The 20,956-nt window shown below is 37.8% G+C and overlaps 1 protein-coding gene across 3 annotated transcripts in view; it reads left to right on the plus strand.

Moving 5' to 3' along the window:
- The window catches only part of LOC149779250 (carboxyl-terminal PDZ ligand of neuronal nitric oxide synthase protein-like), a 139,654-nt gene that overhangs the window by 92,259 nt on the left and 26,439 nt on the right, over positions 1–20,956 (plus strand). For all 3 annotated transcript variants that reach the window (XM_089939835.1, XM_089939834.1, XM_089939836.1), the window contains exons 7-8: positions 10,813–10,963; positions 16,237–16,406. In XM_089939835.1, the coding sequence (XP_089795961.1) occupies positions 10,813–10,963; positions 16,237–16,406 (321 nt within the window). The remainder of the gene's footprint in view (positions 1–10,812; positions 10,964–16,236; positions 16,407–20,956) is intronic.

Below are 20,956 nucleotides of genomic sequence, written 5' to 3' on the forward strand. Positions count from 1 at the left end.
CTCACCAGTTTAAAAGGTATAAACTTCTGGACTGTTCATTTAGTGATTATTAGCGCCATCCTGTGGACTTAAAAATGCGGATTAATCATTCATTGTTGAGGAGTATTGTTAAGTATGTCTCAACTTTAAATTTACTACTCAGTTTTCAGTAAAACTTAATAGCCTGACTACCACATATTTGCCCCATGAAAATAATTATGTGTGCGCCCCTGGATTGTCTCTGCTTAGCTGACTACTACATATTTGCCCCCTGAAAATAATTATGTGTGTGCCCCTGCAATGTCTCTGCTTAGCTGACTACCACATAATTGCCTCCTGAAAATAATTATGTGTGTGCCCCTGCAATGTCTCTGCTTAGCTGACTACTACATATTTGCTCCCTGAAAATAATTATGTGTGTGCCCCTGCAATGTCTCTGCTTAGCTGACTACTACATATTTGCTCCCTGAAAATAATTATGTGTGTGCCCCTGCATTGTCTCTGCTTAGCTGACTACTACATATTTGATCCCTGAAAATAATTATGTGTGTGCCCCTGCATTGTCTCTGCTTAGCTGACTACTACATATTTGCTCCCTGAAAATAATTATGTGTGTGCCCCTGCATTGTCTCTGCTTAGCTGACTACCACATAATTGCCTCCTGAAAATAATTATGTTTGCCCCTGCATTGTCTCTGCTTAGCTGACTACTACATATTTGTCCCCTGAAAATAATTCTGTTTGTGCCCCTGCATTGTCTCTGCTTAGCTGACTACCACATATTTGCCCCCTGAAAATAATTATGTGTGTGCCCCTGCATTGTCTCTGCTTAGCTGACTACCACATAATTGCCTCCTGAAAACAGTTCTGTTTGCCCCTGCATTGTCTCTGCTTAGCTGACTACTACATATTTGCCCCCTGAAAATAATTATGTGTGTGCCCCTGCATTGTCTCTGCTTAGCTGACTACCACATAATTGCCTCCTGAAAACAGTTCTGTTTGCCCCTGCATTGTCTCTGCTTAGCTGACTACCACATATTTGCCCCTGAAAATAATTATGTGTGTGCCCCAGCATTGTCTCTGCTTAACTGACTACTACATATTTGCCCCCTGAAAATAATTATGTGTGTGCCCCTGCATTGTCTCTGCTTAGCTGACTACCACATATTTGCCCCTGAAAATAATTATGTGTGTGCCCCAGCATTGTCTCTGCTTAGCTGACTACTACATATTTGCCCCTGAAAATAATTATTTGTGTGCCCCTGCATTGTCTCTGCTTAGCTGACTACTACATATTTGCTCCCTGAAAATAATTATGTGTGTGCCCCTGCATTGTCTCTGCTTAGCTGACTACCACATAATTGCCTCCTGAAAATAATTATGTGTGTGCCCCTGCATTGTCTCTGCTTATGGTGTAGTCTTAATTGCCTGTGAAAAATACACTGCATATCTAGGGCAGTGTTAACATGTTGATAACACTGGTCAACAGTGAAATCATTACTGACTTGAAAAGGCCCTAATCTGTAGTATTTTGGTGTGCCGAACACGAATATAACCGTGAAAAATTTGTATTGGCTCTCGTTTTGAAGATATTCATATACCTCATTTTCTATGTTTCACTGTGTAAATTTCTCCAGTAGGACTGCAGCAACATCCGGAATAATGATGTAACATTGCATAATACCATCATGCTCACATCATCCACAGTTGATTGCATCATTTTTTGATGCAATGCAATACTAATGCCATGCGGCTGCTGAAGTAAGTTGACGTCAGCAGTGTACTATACATGTGTAGGCCTATTATACTAATGCCAGGCGGCTGCTGAAGCTGACGTAAGCAGTGTACTATATAAAGCCCAATCAGATAGGTTCAGCATTTAAAATATTTTAGACGTTGTGCGAGACAGTTCAAGCTACTGTTACATAAAACTTATTATTTTATCCATTTACGTACAATAAAGAACAGTAATGCCTCGAAAGTGTGTTAATACCGCGGACAATTTTTGCTATATTTGTGGGGAAGTGACATTTGCCAACCAGAAGAAAAGTATCAATTCTCAAGTGAAGAAGGCATATCATCTTTACTTCGGATGCAAGGTTGGTGACCAAGACAAGCCTTGGGCTCCGCATATATGCTGTGCTACATGTACAACACAGCTTTCACAGTGGTTGAATTGCAAAAGGTCATCAATGCCGTTTGCAGTCCCAATGGTGTGGAGAGAGCCAAGCAACCACCTAAATGACTGTTACTTCTGCTTGGTTCCTCCTCTTTCCGGCGGAATAACGAAGCGAAAGAAGTCGAGAATAGTCTACCCAAACATTCCGTCTGCATTGAGACCAGTTCCACATGGTGAGGGACTTCCTATTCCAGAACCTCCAGCAGAATATTCTCTTGATTCATCTGACGAAGACAAAGGTGAGTCGACCTGTTCTTCTCCTGGTCCATCAGCATGCAGTGATCCAGATTTTCACTGTGGTGCATCATCAACCCCACACAGAATAACACAGGAAGAACTAAATGACCCGATTCGTGATTTGGACTTATCAAAGAACAAGGCAGAATTGCTAGGATCAAGATTCCAACAATGGAATCTTCTAGAAGAAGATGTCACAATTACTGCATATCGAAAGCGCCACCAGCAATTGGAGCCTTTCTTCAGAAAGGAAAGTAATCTGATATTCTGTTCCGATATTGAGGGCCTCATGAATGCTTTAAAAATCACTCATGACCCACAAGAATGGAGACTATTTGTGGACTCTTCGAAACTGAGTCTCAAGGCTGTGCTTTTGCACAATGGAAACATTCTTCCATCTATTCCAGTAGCGTATGCTGTCCACATGAAAGAGACATACGATAACTTAAGGCAGCTACTGAATTCCATTGAGTATAACAAGTACAGCTGGCACCTCTGTGGTGATTTGAAGGTAGTTGCCCTTTTAATGGGACTGCAGCAAGGATATACAAAATACATGTGTTTCTTATGCGAGTGGGATAGCCGAGCAAGGGAAATGCACTACATGAGGAAGGAATGGACTCACAGGCAGAATGTAGCCATTGGAGAGAAGAATATCCAACACCCAGCTCTGGTTGAGGCTCAGAAAATCTTGCTACCACCCCTTCACATCAAACTAGGTTTGATGAAGAACTTCGTGAAAGCCATTGACCGGACTTTGCCAGCATTCCGATACCTGCATGAAAAATTCCCTCGACTCAGCGAAGCAAAGATTAAAGAGGGAGTTTTTGTGGGTCCTCAGATTCGAGAGCTTTTCAAAGATGACCGGTTCAACAACTTGCTGGAAGGTGACGCGAAACAAGCATGGAATGCTTTTCGCCTAGTTTCTACAAACTTCCTCGGAAATGTTAGGGCAGAAAACTATAAGGAACTAGTAGAAGACATGTTGATGAAGTATAAGAAACTTGGCTGCAATATGTCTCTAAAGATTCACTTCCTTCATTCCCATTTGGATTTCTTTCCTAGCAACTGTGGTATTATTAGTGATGAACACGGCGAACGTTTTCATCAAGATATCGCAACAATGGAACAAAGATACCAGGGAAAATGGTCCACTACAATGCTGGCTGACTACTGCTGGACACTCCTCAGAGATGCTCCCGAACAGCTGTACAAGAGACAGGCGAAGAAATCTAAGATGTAGTCAATGACTTGATTTTTTATAGGTAGGCTATTACAGTTGACGTTTTACTATTGGAATGCATTTCGTTATGTAAACATTAATTTCTTGCAGATTACAAAAAAACTAGAGCCAATTTTGCAATTTGACTGTCATATTCGTGTTCAGCACATAAAAATTGATAAGAATTGACTAATTTTATTTCAGTAACATGACTTTTGTAAAAATTTGTTGTCCAGTGTAAATGGCAATGCTGTTGTAACAGGCAGAAAAGTGAAATTAATATCTATTAACAAGTGAGACAATAACATTATATCATTTAAATAAAATATTTTCTCTATAAACATTTATTTTGGCTGAGATAAGGTATCCACTGTCTATACATGCCAACACCTGGAGATTTATAAGTGTAAGTTTTTAATATAAAATCTGTGGCAAAACATAAACCTTAATTCCAAGAGTTTGCGTGTGATTCATTTCTTCCCAGTGATGTCAAGATTAGGATTCTATGTTCAAGTTTTTCAGATCTTATATCCTCAATATCAGTTACTGTACCCACCTGAAACTTAAATACAATATTACTAAACACCCTGAAACTTAAATGCAGTATTACTAAATAACCTGGGGGGCCCCAAGTGGCTGAGTGGTCTAAAGCGCTCTCCGTTACGGATCATTGCCATCTCACCTCTGTCAGCATGGGTTCGAGTCTTGGATTCAGGCAATGTGGGTATGTGAGAAAGCTTGCCAGTAGCTTCTCATGGGTCGGTGGTTCTTTCCAGGGTTTTCCCAGGTTATTCCTCCACCATTAATACTGGCTGCCATGTATAGCCTATCATGTGCTGAAAAATGGCGTTAAACACTACAACAACAACAACAACAACTAAATACCCTGAAACTTAAATACAGTATTACTAAATACCCGGAAACATAAATGCAGTATTACTAAATACCCTGAAACAGTTTACATTACTAGTGAAAGGGAAATGGAATGCAGAATGAACGCAAATGAAAGTAAGAATGAGTGTGAATGAACTAAATCCATTATGAAGAAAACAATATAAACACAGAATAATGAATGATAAATGTAAACAGAATATATCATGGACGAACATCATGATTGTGTTTCAAATCAATTATTTCTAGGCAGATAGATGTAATGAGATCACCAGTGGTTGCATCTGATTAGTTTAATATGAAGGAAACTAATACAATTTGCTGACATATTTTACAAGCACATTTTACATTTATTGTATTTGCAGTTACATAAATCATTATTGTAAATTCCTGTGTTTTGCATTGGACACATTTACTATTTTATTAAAGCACATTTTTATTAGGACAAGGTGTGAAAACAATAGTTATCTCCCATTACACTTGAAACTTGAAAACCCAACTAACATAGACGCATTGCCCTTTCATTCGAAATGAATGAAAACAAAACAATGCATTGCAGAGACTGTAAGTAATAAATCGAATGCAAACAAAAATCAAATCTGAACTTCGTGTTCATGTATGAGACTCTAAGCCCTGTGACTATATTTTTGTGATCATGGATGAAACACTAACCCTCAGTGAATAGAGAACTTTGTTTTCACAGATGAGACACAAAGCTCTGTGAATGGAGAACTTTGTGTTGTTGCATGAGTCACTAACCCCTGTGAATTGAGAACTTTGTGTTCATGGATGAGAATCTAACCTCTGGGAATGGAGAGCTTTGTGTTTATGGATGAGAATCTAACCCCTGGGAACGGAGAGCTTTGTTTTTCATGGCAGAGACAATAACCCCTGGGAATGTAGAACTTTGTGTTCATGGATGAGACACTAACCCCTGGTAATAGAGAGCTTTGTGTTTATGGCTGAGACAGTAACCCCTGGGAATGGAGAGCTTTGTTTTTCATGGCTGAGACAATAAAACCTGGAAATGTAGAACTTTGTGTTCATGGATGAGGCACTAACCCCTGGTAATAGAGAACTTTGTTTTCATGGGTGAGACAATAACCCCTGGGAATGTAAAACTTTGTGTTCATGGGTGAGACACTAACCCATGGAAATGGAGAACTTTGTGTTGATGGATGAGACACTAACCCCTGAGAATGGAGAGCTTTGTGTTTATGGATGAGACACTAACCCCTGGGAATAGAGAGCTTTGTGTTCATGGGTGAGACAATAACCCCTGGGAATGTAGAATTTGCGTTCATGGATGAGACACTAACTTCTGGTATTGGAGAACTTTGTGTTCATGGGTGAGACATTAACCCCTGGGAAATGTCATCATAATTGTATAAGACTTTGATCAACCACTGAGACAATATGACTATCAAGGGGTTTACCACCATATGTAATGCATATACAGACATTATCATCACACCCACTGGGACTATCCATCATATGTGATGTAGTATACAAACATCATCATAACAGCCACTGGGACTATCTGATTACCATGGGGATTTACCCCATATGTAGTGGAGGTACAGACATCATCATTACACCCATGGAGACTATCTGATGAGCAAGGAGATTTCCCTCATATGTAATGCATGTACAATCAACATCATTACACGCACTGGGAGGGTCTGATTACTCATGGGTATTTCCACAATATTTAAGCTGGGTGCACTTGATAATTGAGATTTGTGGTTTCCTAATTCATTTTCTATTTAAGAAACAGTAATTGCAGCTAAACATTAATTACTCTGATTGAATTAACTTTCTAATGCATGTATAACAAGTATATATAGAACAAAATAGACTTGTTTCAATGTATGCCTCAACAAGATGTGTGTGTAATCTCTTCAGTTGGTAACCTTATTCAGGATTAAGTACTCCTGCCATGGTCATTATACTCATTGATATTTTGATTAACACATGAATTTTGAAATGATATCTCCTTTCCAGCAAAGCATTTCCCTATTCTGTGATGGTTATTTTTTTTCTTTCTCCATTCCTTTGTTTGCTTGCTACATTCTCAGTATCTTTGATCTGTAAAGGCCATTGCTGCTAAGGTTAGGACCACTTCCTGAAGAAGACAGGCTTAAAATACACATATTAAAATTTGTATGGCCAATTATCTCCTGTTGATATCAGTGGATCATCATTATATATTGTCTACAACTGAATCAGGGCAGAAACTGTCCATGTAGCTTGTAGGTCATAAACTTTTATGGTCAAGGTTAAAGTGGGGCAATACGTTAGTTAAGGATTATCGCATCGAAATTTCAGTTTTCAGTGCATATCACTTGATGAGTTGTCATCAGATATGTCACATTGGTTTGCTAGGAATAATATTTATATCATGGACTTTTAATGTCAAATGCCAAGGTAAATTCACTGTGGAATGATTAAAAGGTTTTGAAAGCTTGTTTCATAGATAGGTTGTTTTTTCATTTCATTAGGTTTTGCATGCAAGTTCACTAGTGCAGATGGAACAACCTATAAGATGTTGCACCAAAAAGGTCAATGGTCAAGGTCATCATACATTTCAGACTTAAGGGGAAAATTGTTTGGTTTTTGGAAGTGGTGATGTTCGCAGTGTCTACTTTTATCAACTTGATGGATTGTTATCAGATTTTGTATCTTAGTTTACCAGAAGAGACGGTAGCTGTGTCTAACAATGGGATGGTTAAATGGTGAAAGTTGTGTCTACTTTTATCAACTTGATGGATTGTTATCAGATTTTGTATCTTAGTTTACCAGAAGAGACGGTAGCTGTGTCTAACAATGGGATGGTTAAATGGTGAAAGACGATCAACTTAATATGTTTATTGAGCAATGTATTGTATAGTTATTTGCAGACTAAAACCTTTTTGCACTCACTTTTCCTTTTTACCTTTTTTATCCTTTGTACAGAGTCATGCTGGAAAATACATACACATAATATGCTAAAAAATGAGTAATTGGTGCTTTTGTGCCAAATTACGAGTACTACTGCCATGGTTTGTGCTGTTTTTTACTACTCATTAGAAGGGCTGATTCATATCAAGTCTGTATACATCAGTTATCATGACTAGTTACCAAACATGTCAAATATTCTCTCAAACAATCAGAATTACACCATTCATCTGGAGAACCAGTCAGTTGGTGCTACAGAATGGTTATCATTTCATGTTATTGGAGTGTATTAAGAGCTTTGAGTAATTTACACATGTAGTATCAGTACAATGCAATTTAGACTGATTCCAAGGAGTACAAAACTATATGTGCCACATCCATAAACCAATAGACTGGAATGTATATTGCAAAAATGATGCAATAACAGTTGTTTTGCTAGTTTGAAAATAGAGGCTACATTCCCGCTCACACACACCTACAAAAAAGCATGTGCTATGTATCCATGTATTTAGGAATGATATCTAGCCACACTTTGTAGGCAAAAGTATCTTTGAGTTCTTAAATAATTTATTTCATATGGGACCTTGTAAACTGCTTATGAGTCTTTGTCTTTTGTGTTAAAATGAAAACTTTAGTTTTGATATTATTATTATTATTAGCTCACCTGGCCAGTTGAGCTTGTAGCATGGTGCTGCATCCATTATGCACTGTGTGTTGTACATGATAATGTCCACTGACTGTTAGTATTTTAAACTTTTAAAAAACCACTTAACCAGTTTTTATCAAATTTGGCATAGTGCATCCTGGAATGATTTTAAATGTGATTTTAAATGTGTACAAATGATGACAATCCACAATCAGATATGCCCCCATTACTGTTGTTGTTATTGTTGTTGTAGGGTTTAACGCCATTTCTCAGCACATGATAGGCTATACATGGCAGCCAGTATTAATGGTGGTGGAAGAACCCGGGAAATCCCCGGAAAGAACCACTGACCCTCGAGAAGCTACTGGCAAGCTTTCTCACATACCCACATTGGCCGAATCTGAGACTCAAACTTATGCAGACAGAGGTGAGATGGCAGTGATAGCGTTTTAGACCACTCAGCCACTCGGCCACCCCCCCATTACTAAAATTAGTTAAAACAATATAAAGGACCTGTTAAAATAAATTCTGAACAAAATCACAGAAAGACTTTTAAAGGTCATACAAATGATGCTTATGTACCTTCAAAAGGTAGCAATGTTACTAAAAACAGAAAAGTTGCTAAATATTGAGATGCTTTAAATATTTAAAAGTTTTAAATTTAAAAAATAGAAAACAAGCCGAATCTGACCAAAAGTTGACAGAAAGATAAAGGGCTTTCAATTTTTCATGCAACTGATGCTGATCTGCTATTAAACATGTCCACTGTCACTAAAAATGGAAATAACTTGAAGCAACCTTTTAACCACTTGACAGAACTAGCTCATATTTTTGGCAGAGTATCCTGGCATGAAGATCTTTAAGATTTATACAAATGATGATAATTGTTATGAGTTGATGCTCTTAAAATAAGAAACAGAAAAGAGTGAAGGACAACAAGCTAAAATTTAACAAACAATTTATTTCCCTAGAAGACAAAAGTGAAAATGAGAAAAAAGAACTTATGGTGTTGCAGATTAAATCCCAAAATAATCCAAGAATTAGATCAGACACAAGTCCTAGTAATTTAAAGTCCTGAGTAGAATGCAGTACAAGTCCAAGTCCCAAAGAGATCCTAAACTGAAGATGATGACGTGTCTGTTATAGCTTATGGAGTGCTGATGTGTCAACAGTCTTTTGTTGAATCACAGTAATATTATTCCAGGTTTGAATATATTATAAATTCTAGTGAATGTCTTTATCCATGCATTTTATCAGAGCACTTTTGTATTTCCAGAGAAAATAATCACATGAGTTCAATAAATTGAAGAAAATAAAATGCAGCCCAAACTGGTCACAACTAATACAACTTGCTAGATGTTAAAGCACAAATGACCAAATCCTCACAGTCACAAGATTATATAGTTCTCTACTTGACCTGAGGTCACAATTAGTATTTTCAAAAATTAAACATTACCTAATGGAAAATAACCTTTTAGAATGATCTAATGAGTCCTGTTTATTTACAACACAATAACCTGTAAAATTCACTTAGCTAACTCCAAACCCCTGACCCAGATCAACATATTTACACCTTCTTGTTTACCTGAAAAAAATCCTGATGTGTTCATACACCATGAGAATAATGAAGCTATTATTAGATTACATAAAATGAAATAAAAAATTTTTTAAAGTCAATAAGGTCAAGCAGAAATGAACTCAGTTTTGGACAAGGTCAAATCCAACATACAATTCTACATTACAATAGCATGTAATGAAATTTAAAAAATAAACCTAACAAAGAAACAATTAAATTAAATATTCATAACACTAATCCACCATCAGATATGGTCATTGTGATTTAAAATAAGAGAAACATTCAAATGATTTTTTTTGCAAAAGCTGCTCAGTTTTGTTTGACCAAATTTGCGACAGAGAATATCCTCGTGTTGTGAGCTTTTAAATGTATACATCTGATGCCAGTTTTCTAATAATAATTGCTGTTGTTAGTATAAAATAATAAACCAAAAGGACCATTACATTAATTTTTCAACAAAATTGCTGGCTAAACTATTTGACAGAAAGCATCCTGGCATGCAGACCATACATATTTCTATAAATATGGCCTCCATTACTAAGACTAGAAAAAGCTTTAAACAGTTTCTCCAAACTGTTGAATAAAATGTAACCAAACTTGACAAAGTATCTTTGCCGCTAGCATGAAGACCTTTCAAGGTTTTTTAAAGATACCAACCAGCATCAAATATGGCCATTCTTTCTCAAAAATATAAAATCATTTAAACAACTTTTCAAAAATTAATCAGTAGAATTTGACCAAATTTGACAGAAAACATCCTGAAATCAATGGAGGGCTTTCCACTGATACTGATCCATTGTCGGATGTGATCACCAGTACCAAAAAGATCTATGTGTCAAGAAGTGTAACATGTATGCATATATTTAATGTCAGTTGTAACACATAAGTATATATTTGTTTCAAGAAGTGTTACATAAGTTTTATTTGGTTTTAGAAATTTGGTTTTGGAAACTGGAAACTTTGATTGTGCTGTAATTCATGCTGGTTGACATTTTGTACTTTTTTCTCTTTTTTTTTTTACAGCAATTTGCTAGTATTTGTTCACTTAATGTAAAACAGGTAGCCAGTTAAGGAATTTACTGTTTCATGATGAAAATAATTGAGTTTAATCCTCTTGTTAGAACTTTGTTTTTTCTGTAATTACAGGAGCAAGCTATGAGGATTGTTCGTTCCATTGGTCAAGCATTTGAAGTGTGTCACAAGCTCAGTATACAGCATGTACAGATCCCAGAGTCAGCATCTAAACAAGAACTGGAGAGTGCCCATTCACTGGATACAGAGAAACAGAGCTCAAAGAGTGAGTAATGATCTGTCACATCATATCATTTTTGTTCTCAGTGTTTTTGTGATAGTGATAAGATGGACACTTGCATTAAATGTATATGGCACTGCATGTCAAACACTAGATTGAGAGATTGGTAAATATACAGACAGAAAGGCAGAGGAATGAATTTAACTACACATAAGATCCAACTCAGATTCAGAGAATTCTGCAGAGAAAATATATTTGTAGCATTCAAGACAGCAAAGAATAAAATATACAGCTGTGTACATGCATTTTGTTAGAAAGATTAACACTCAGCACTACACAAATATTGTTAAACTCAGAAATTAGCATTAATATTGGTTACTTGAATTAATATGTCCAATAGGAATCAATCCTGCTTCAGGAGATTATATGTAAAGTCAGCAGGGATCAATATGCCTTGCTTCAGGTACATATATGTAAAGTCAGCAGCGATCAATATGCCTTGCTTCATGTACATATATGTAAAGTCAGCGGGGATCAATATGCCTTGCTTCAGGTACATATATGTAAAGTAGCAGGGATCAATATGCCTTGCTTCAGGTACAGATATGTAAAGTCAGTTGGATTAGCATGTTTCAGTATGCCTTGCTTCAGGTACATATATGTAAAGTCAGTTGGGATCCGTATGCCTTGCGTGAGGTACATATATGTAAAGTCAGCAGGGATCAATATGCCTTGCTTCAGGTACATATATGTAAAGTAGCAGGGATCAATTAGGCCTTGCTTCAGGTACATATATGTAAAGTCAGCAGGGATCAATAGGCCTTGCTTCAGGTACATATATGTAAAGTCAGCAGGGATCAATAGGCCTTGCTTCAGGTACATATATGTAAAGTCAGTTGGATTAGCATGTTTCAGTATGCCTTGCTTCAGGTACATATATGTAAAGTCAGCAGGGATCAATAGGCCTTGCTTCAGGTACATATATGTAAAATCAGTTGGGATCAATATGCCTTGCTTCAGGTGCATATATGTAAAGTCAGTTGGGATCAGTAGGCCTTGCTTCAGGTACATATATGTAAAGTCAGCAGGGATCAATATGCCTTGCTTCAGGTACATATATATAAAGTCAGTTGGGATCAATAGGCCTTGCTTCAGGTACATATATGTAAGGTCAGTTGGGATTAGCATGTTTCAATATGCCTTGCTTCAGGTACATATATGTAAAGTCAGCAGGGATCAATAGGCCTTGCTTCAGGTACATATATGTAAAATCAGTTGGGATCAATATGCCTTGCTTCAGGTGCATATATGTAAAGTCAGTTGGGATCAATAGGCCTTGCTTCAGGTACATATATGTAAAGTCAGCAGGGATCAATATGCCTTGCTTCAGGTACATATATATAAAGTCAGTTGGGATCAATAGGCCTTGCTTCAGGTACATACATGTAAGGTCAGTTGGGATTAGCATGTTTGGCTGTAGGTCAATATATGTAAAGTCAATTTGTTATAATTTTATATTTATTGAGATTTTCTTTTTGCCACTGGGAACTATTGAAAGTCAAGCTTAGAGTCCAAAAGTTTGACTTTCTGGAACTTGTCTATGAAAGAAGTCAGTAACATGGAATTTGAAGGATTCTGCTTTGTTTTTTCCCCCCTGCTATGAGAAATGTCAATTTTGTAGATGCAATCAGGGAATCTTATTATCAGATCTATAGGTTCTGAGATTGAAGTCTGTCACAAGTCAGTGTACAGCTTGAAAATTGCTGGGATACATACATCCCCCATGTTGTGCTTTTTCCCCTGCTTGAAAGTTTCTAGGATATCAACATCCCCCCCCCCCATATTTTGTGTTGGCCCCTGCCTGAAAGTTGCTAGGATACAGACATCCCCCATTATAATGCCCCCATAGTGTACTGATGCCCCTTTAATGATGCTGGTACAGTTCTGGATAGCGTTTGATTGGTCAAAATGTTCTGGATAGCATTTGATTGGTCAAAATGTTTGCATGTCACTGCTGCTTAATTTGTTCCACTATAGTTGGCTCTAGAAAACCAATTATAAGATTTCACATAATTTAATACTTTGTAATTGTGTTTTAATTCACTATTGGACACTGCATTTGTTGGAACATCCCTCAAGATAAGGCTCCCTCACTTATAAGACAAGTCACTTTTATGCCTTCTATGAAAATATTACAGAGAGGGAGAATTAGTAGCCCCCACCCTGGAGGTTTACCTGATTACCTATAAGCAGCAGTTTTATCACTGAAAGCTGCATGGTCCCCCAAAAATTGGAACTGAGCCATCTAGCTCAGCTTTGTTCTTTGGCTTGGAATTAACACATGATGCTGAGATTTCAAGGTTGGCAGAATAATCAGGTTTTGATTAGCTCATGTTGTGTGTTGGTTGTGTTTTGGCCTTTGATTAGCTTGTCTTGTATGTTGGTTGTGTTTTTCGTTTTTGATTAGATTATATTGTGTGTTGGCCCCTGATCGACCACCTATCAACAGATCTTAAAGTTAGCATGACAGAATTAAATTTTGCATGCAACAAATAAATCTTGTTTGGGTCCAGTTGGAGGAAATTTGGCAACCGCTGAAGTAAACATGTTCTCCCTATGCCAGAAGTTTGCTTTCTGCAAATTAACATTACTAGGAAATATTTGGATTTTAACTAAATTTACTTTACTTGGAATCATTTGGATTTTAAATCAATTACTTTACCTGGACTTATTTGGATTGTAACTAAATAAACTTTTCTTGGAATATTTGGATTGTAACTAAATAAACTTTACTTGGAATGTTTGGATTTTAACTAATTTACTTCACTAGGAATTGTTTAAATTTAAATCGGATTAACTTTACTGTGATTTATTTGAATTTTGATATGCAGCTTATGTTCATGAACCATAAAAGAGTGAATTTCAGATTTTTGTGCCTAATTTAGAGCAGGTAAGGCCACTTATGGCCCATATGTCACTCTTTTGCTTCCACAGCATAACATTTCCAGTGTGATTGGATTACAACCAAATTTGGTATGCAGCTCTATATTGATGAGACACTGTATGATTTAGTCACAGCATTTAGAGTAATTATTTTGCATCTGGTATCGGCAGCATAACATAACAATGGATGTTTTACTTTAACCAGATTTGGCACATATTTTATATTGATAAATTCTTAAATTAATTTCAATACACAAGATGTACGGGAGTTATTGCCCCCTCATCTCTGTTCCTCATTTTGGTTTCCTCGGCATTACTTGATGAGGGATTGTTGGATTTCAAGCAGATTTGGCATAAAGATTTGTGTTGTAATGAGACTTTAAATTATTTATTTTTCTGGCATTCCAGATTAAGATTTAGAAGATGTGTGGCTATGGTTATATGTCCTCCTGATTTTGTTTTTGTAGCATTACTTGACTGAGGGTTTTCAAACTACGACCAAATCTGAACTGCAGCTTTACTTTGCTTAGGTAGTGATTGAGTTGGATTCCAGCATTGCACATCATAATTTAGGATCATTACAGCCCTGCAATGTCCATTAATCTAACTTTCCCAACACAAGATTCTCCGTTTAAGGCCTTGCTAAATAAATTGTAGTTAGTGGGGCCCTGTGCAATGCACCCATTGCCAAGGATCTAGTATTTATTTAGTTCCATTTCATGTATCTTTGGGTTGGATTCTTAATTCTTGTTGATGGAGGTGGAAATTTCTTTCCCTCTGTCCAGGATGAGTTCATACAATTAAGATACAAGACTTCTGACTAAAGAACTAGTGTCCTTTTTTCATATACATGAATAAGTGTTTCATTTCATCCTTTGTGTATGTACATGTATTACATGTATTAGTGGTTTTCATCTGATCCTCTGTCCGGGGCCCCGAGTGGCCGAGTGGTCTAAAGCGCTCTTCGTTACGGATCACTGCCATCTCACCTCTGTCTGCGGCGGTTCGAGTCTAAGATTCAGCCAATGTGGGCATGTGAGAAAGCTTGCCAGTAGCTTCTCGTGGGTCGGTGGTTCTTTCCGGGGTTTTCCGGGTTCTTCCTCCACCATTAATACTGGCCGCCATGTATAGCCTATCGTGCTGAAAAATGGCGTTAAACCCCACAACAACAACAACAACAACAACAACAACTGATCCTCTGTCCATGTACAAGTAATAGTGGCTCTCTTCTGATCCTCTGTCCGTGTACATGTATTATTGGCTCTCTTCTGATCCTCTGTCCATGTACATGTATTATTGGCTTTCTTCTGATCCTCTGTCCATGTACATGTATTATTGGCTCTCTTGATTCTCTATGTACATGTATTATTGGCTCTCCTGATCCTCTGTCCATGTACATGTATTATTGGCACTCCTGATCCTCTGTCCATGTACATGTATTATTGGCTCTCCTGATCCTCTGTCCATGTACATGTATTATTGGCTCTCCTGATCCTCTGTCCATCTACATGTATTATTGGCTCTCTTCTGATCCTCTGCCTATGTACATGTATTATTGGCTTTCCTGATCCTCTGTCCATGTACATGTATTATTGGCTCTCCTGATCCTCTGTCCATGTACATGTATTATTGGCTCTCCTGATCCTCTGTCCATGCACGTGTATTATTGGCTCTCTTCTGATCCTCTATCCATGTACATGTATTATTGACTCTCCTGATCCTCTGTCCATGTACAGGCATTATTGGCTCTCCTGATCCTCTGTCTATGTATGTGTATTTGTGGCTCTTTTGATTCTTTTTTTCCATGTTCTTGCATAATGTATATTATTTTGTTGCTTGCTAAACAAAAGATTACTTTATGGTTTAAGATATTATTATTGTATGGAATGTTAATAACCAAGGAAATGTCACACTGTTGTCATTATTGTAACATAGGTTAATATCCAAGTCAGTATGACACTGATATCATCATGAAAGGAAGGTTACTATCCCAGCCAATGTCACACTGTTATTATTGTAACATGGTCCAAGTAAGCATCTCACTATTATCATTATTGCAACATAGGTTACTATCCAAGTCAGTGTCAAACTGGATGATACTGTAAGGAAAGTTACCATCCAAGTTAATGTCACACTTTCTGCAGGAATTTGTTTGAGGTCCTTCAAGTGTTGAATTCCCAGTTTTAGTGAATTGCCACTGAAATTTTTTTATCCAGTTGATGACGTATGTTTTTCCAAAAATAAGGACTTTGGTCTCATCATGAAAGTCCTTGTTTCAATTTACAGATATATTAGTGCCAATTTATGACTGGAAGTTAGCTTAGAATTTTGATTAGTTTAATTTTCACAGTTCATAAAAGTTGACTTTTCTGTAGGCAAGGATTTTGATGAGAGAGAAGAGAAGAATCGTGAGAGTATGGTGGAATCCTCTTCCTCCTCCTCAGCAAGGGGTCGTGCCACACCTCCTAATGTGCTTGCCTTGAGACAAGCCCAACAGCTTTTGTACCAGATGGGAGCAGCAAAGTCCCCAACTTCTGCTACCAGTGTGAGTTCACCATTCAGTAAATTGTAAGATTTTAGTGTGATAAAAATTTCGTAAAATGTAGCAGTCAAGTATGTTTGGTATGTACTGTAGATTCATGGTCTGCTAAATATTTAATATATTGTATCATAATAATTTTCATTATGAAAAATATGGGAATTTAGTCTCCTCGCTAAATTTTGCAAACTTTTATGCTTTTTTGCCAGTACTGAGTCATTTTTATTGCTTTTAAAATCAAGATATTGTCTAAAGAGTTTTTAAACTGAATCAGTTTTATATATAACAAGTTTCTATACCATGCTTTAATCTTTGCCACCAGCTTGAGTTGTGTGGTTATGTTTTCAATTTTAATTTAAAAGTTCCAGAATCTTTCATGAATCATTATTCATATCTTTATGTGTTAAGCTCCACTTCATACTGGCCTTGGGTGACCAAGTGGTCTAAAGCACTCACCATTACAGATCACTGCCATCTCATCTGTGTGTGGTTTTGAGTCTTTGCTCGGCCAATGTGGGTATATGAGAAAGCTTGCCAGTAGCTTCCCTTAGGTCGGTAGTTCTTCCCAGGGTTCTTTCTCCAAGTAATACTGGCCTCCATGTATAGCCTATTGTGTGCTGCAAAATGGCATTGAACCCCATAATAACAGCAACCTTTCCATAGTTTTTATTTTAAAAGGTTGGAGCTGTAAAACCACTAATATCTGTGACTCATTTATGCTCCACCATGACAGTGGTAGGGCTATAATGTTATGCTTGGGTGTCTGCCCCATCTTTGTTAAGTTTTACATATAGGGCAGTTTTCATGTTCATCAGCACTATTTTTGCAATGAAAGTGGAAAGGAAGGATCCTATTGAACTGGAATTCTATCACAATTTTCAATAATTTGATTTTGATCAATGCCAGAAGAATAAATTGCAAATAAGGGCCAGAATTTGAATCTTAGATAAACCCAGTCATGGTATGCTTTCATTTACCATACATACTTACTTGATAAGTGGCAATAATCATACACCCAGATCTGCTGGCAGGGACCCTTTTGTTTGTTCTGCTGATTACTCCTAACAAACAGCATAGACCCAGATCTGATGGCACATTATGCAATGGTAGGTCTTTGTCTGTGCAGTTTGAAGTTGATAGACACATGTCTGGTCTGGGCTTGTTCAGTTTGAAGTTGATACACCCATGGCAGGTCTGGGTTTGTTCAGTTAGAAGTTGATGAACCCATGGCAGGACTGGGTTTGTTCAGTTTGAAGTTGATAGACCCATGGCAGGTCTGTGTTTGTTCAGTTTGAAGTTGATAGACCCATGGCAGGTCTGTGTTTGTTCAGTTTGAAGTTGATGGACCCATGGCAGGACTGGGTTTGTTCAGTTTGAAGTTGATAGACCCATGGCAGGTCTGGGTTTGTTCAGTTTGAAGTTGATGGACCCATGGCAGGTCTGGGTTTGTTCAGTTTGAAGTTGATGGACCCATGGCAGGTCTGGGTTTGTTCAGTTTGAAGTTGATGGACCCATGGCAGGTCTGGGTTTGTTCAGTTTGAAGTTGATGGACCCATGGCAGGTCTGGGTTTGTTCAGTTTGAAGTTGATAGACCCATGGCAGGTCTGGTTTTGTTCAATTTGAAGTTGATGGACCCATGGCAGGTCTGGGTTTGTTCAGTTTGAAGTTGATAGACCCATGGCAGGTCTGGGTTTGTTCAGTTTGAAGTTGATAGACCCATGGCAGGTCTGGGTTTGTTCAGTTTGAAGTTGATAGACCCATGGCAGGTCTGGGTTTGTTCAGTTTGAAGTTGATAGACCCATGGCAGGTCTGGGTTTGTTCAGTTTGAAGTTGATGGACCCATGGCAGGTCTGGGTTTGTTCAGTTTGAAGTTGATGGACCTATGGCAGGTCTGGGTTTGTTCAGTTTGAAGTTGATGGACCCATGGCAGGTCTGGGTTTGTTCAGTTTGAAGTTGATAGACCCATGGCAGGTCTGGTTTTGTTCAATTTGAAGTTGATGGACCCATGGCAGGTCTGGGTTTGTTCAGTTTGAAGTTGATAGACCCATGGCAGGTCTGGGTTTGTTCAGTTTGAAGTTGATAGACCCATGGCAGGTCTGGGTTTGTTCAGTTTGAAGTTGATAGACCCATGGCAGGTCTGGGTTTGTTCAGTTTGAAGTTGATAGACCCATGGCAGGTCTGGGTTATTTCAGTTTTAAGTTGATAGATCCATGGCAGGACAGGGTCTGTGCAGTTTGAAGTTGGACTTATTAAGCAAGTATATATGGTAGTTTGTACCCATATATCTTAGTGAAGAGGTTTGTATGATTTCTTATCCTATCATAGATTATGTGTATGATTTCTTATACCATCATAGATTATGTGTATGATTTCTTATACTATCATAGATTATGTTGGGTTTAACTCAAAATTCATGACTTCACACATGAACAATGCATTGTTGTTGTAGTTCTATGCACCTGTATGGTTATTCATTGGCTTGAAAGATGATAAAGTCTGTACACGTGCATATCTTTCTTCATTGCTTCAGAAACCCAATCCAATTTTGGGAAGAGTTCTGCCAGTACAGGTGTTGTGAACAGTTTAATATTCCAGTGGTGGCAAAGTTTATTTACCTTGACTGGTGAAGTAGCTAGTATTTCATGTAATTCAGCATGTTATCTTATCTCTGTACTTGAACCATGGCTAACACCATGGTCCTGCCAGAACCCAACTTCTTGGTCTAGCAGTGAAAATAGGAACATAATGGGTGACCACTTAGTGAACTGACAAGATAAATCAAGTAGCTTTGGTATGGAATCATTCAGCTTACCATATATACTTTCCTTTAAGACATTTTCAACTGCAAACTGCACAGATATCATATTATATCAATGACAGGGAAATATATGTTCCAAAATGTTTCCCCACATATAAAGACTTTGTGTGTAATTCAACGGCCACATTAACTCACTAACCCCTGGAGGTTTTTGTCATTTTCACCTGAAATGCGAGTAGGAAACACATTTTGTGGGCTATTTCTGAATACATTCTAATACATTGATTTCCAAGTGATTTTCCATTAACATAATTCCTAATTGTGTTAGAAACATAATTTTTCATCGGCCTATTTCGCTCACGCATGAGCAGAAGGGTAAAAGTTGGGGGGTTTTTTTTCTTTTTTTTTTCTTGACGGACCCATCATTTTTGTATCGAGACCACTCTTTATTCCAAATGCCCATCTTGTCCTAGTTTTTGCAAAGGTTCATCTGTCTGTGTGCAGTTCAGACTGGTCTGCCTTAGATCTGAGACCAAAAAGTCTAAAATATGGACACAAAATGGGATTCCAACCACGGGCAAATTTTGGGTGGAAACAAATTGGGTCCAAAAAATTAGGTTTTACCCTCTGTATTTTGTAGTGCAACTAGAACTTCCAGATTATTTGCTATCATTGTAGAGCTACATGTCTACCTTTCTATAATACCACCGACTTTAGTGTATCTTACATGACCTTGATGCTACAGAGCTCGGCAGTAGGTTACTACCTCCTGCCACTTAAATGTGGCACCAGGGGTTAATGAGTTAATGTCACTTGATGGCCACTTCAATGTCATTTAATGGTCACATGAGTGTCATTAAATGGCCACTTTATTGTCATTCAATGGCCACTTTAGTGTCATTTGATGGACACTTTAGTGTCATTTAATGGCCACTTTATTGTCATTCAATGGCCACTTTAGTGACATTTGATGGCCACTTTAGTGTCATTCAATGGACACTTCATTGTTATTTAAAGTGTTATTTAATGGCCACTTGAATGTCATTCAACATAGTTTGACATAGTTTTAGATGATTGAGTTTACAGAGTTTTCAGTGCAGCACAGCATGGTAGGGGAGTTGTCTATAAATACCAAGGTAGACCAAGAAAAGAAGTAAGCAGAAAAAAACGATTGAGGAAAATTACACTTCTATCCAAATTATTCCACGAATATTTGAATAGGAAAATGTAGCATTCATTATAGCTTCTAATACCAGTACCCAAACCTGGAAATTACTAGTCACCCTTCCAGCTGCCATTCCAAAAAACTAGCAAGCTGTACTTGATAATTTGCAAGGTCATGGAATGAGTGACCAGTGGTAGACTCCTCTGAAATATTGAATCCAAACTACTACTGTCAGACTTTCATTGTGGATTCAGATGCCAGAGAAACAGAAAGACCATCTAATTGTTGTTGTTGTGGGGTTTAACGCCATTTTTCAGCACACGATATACATGGCGACCAGTATTAATGGTGGAGGAAGAGCCCGCGAAAACCCTGGAAAGAACCACCAACCCATGAGAAGCTACTGGCAAGCTTTCTCACATACCCACATTGGCTGAAATCGAGACTCGAACCGCTGCAAACAGAGGTGAGATGGCAGTGATCCATAATGGAGAGCACTTTAGACCACTCGGCTACTCTGGGCCCCAGACCATTTAGTCACACTGTATTATTTACAGTGGTCCCCCTCTTATACGGGAAAGTGGCCTTACAAGATGGATGGCCTTTCCAGAGGAAAGCTACATATAACTTAAA

Source organism: Sinohyriopsis cumingii, chromosome 17 (assembly GCF_028554795.1).
Source record: "Sinohyriopsis cumingii isolate HCF-2022 chromosome 17, ASM2855479v2, whole genome shotgun sequence".
Classification (NCBI taxonomy): Eukaryota; Metazoa; Mollusca; class Bivalvia; order Unionida; family Unionidae; genus Sinohyriopsis; species Sinohyriopsis cumingii.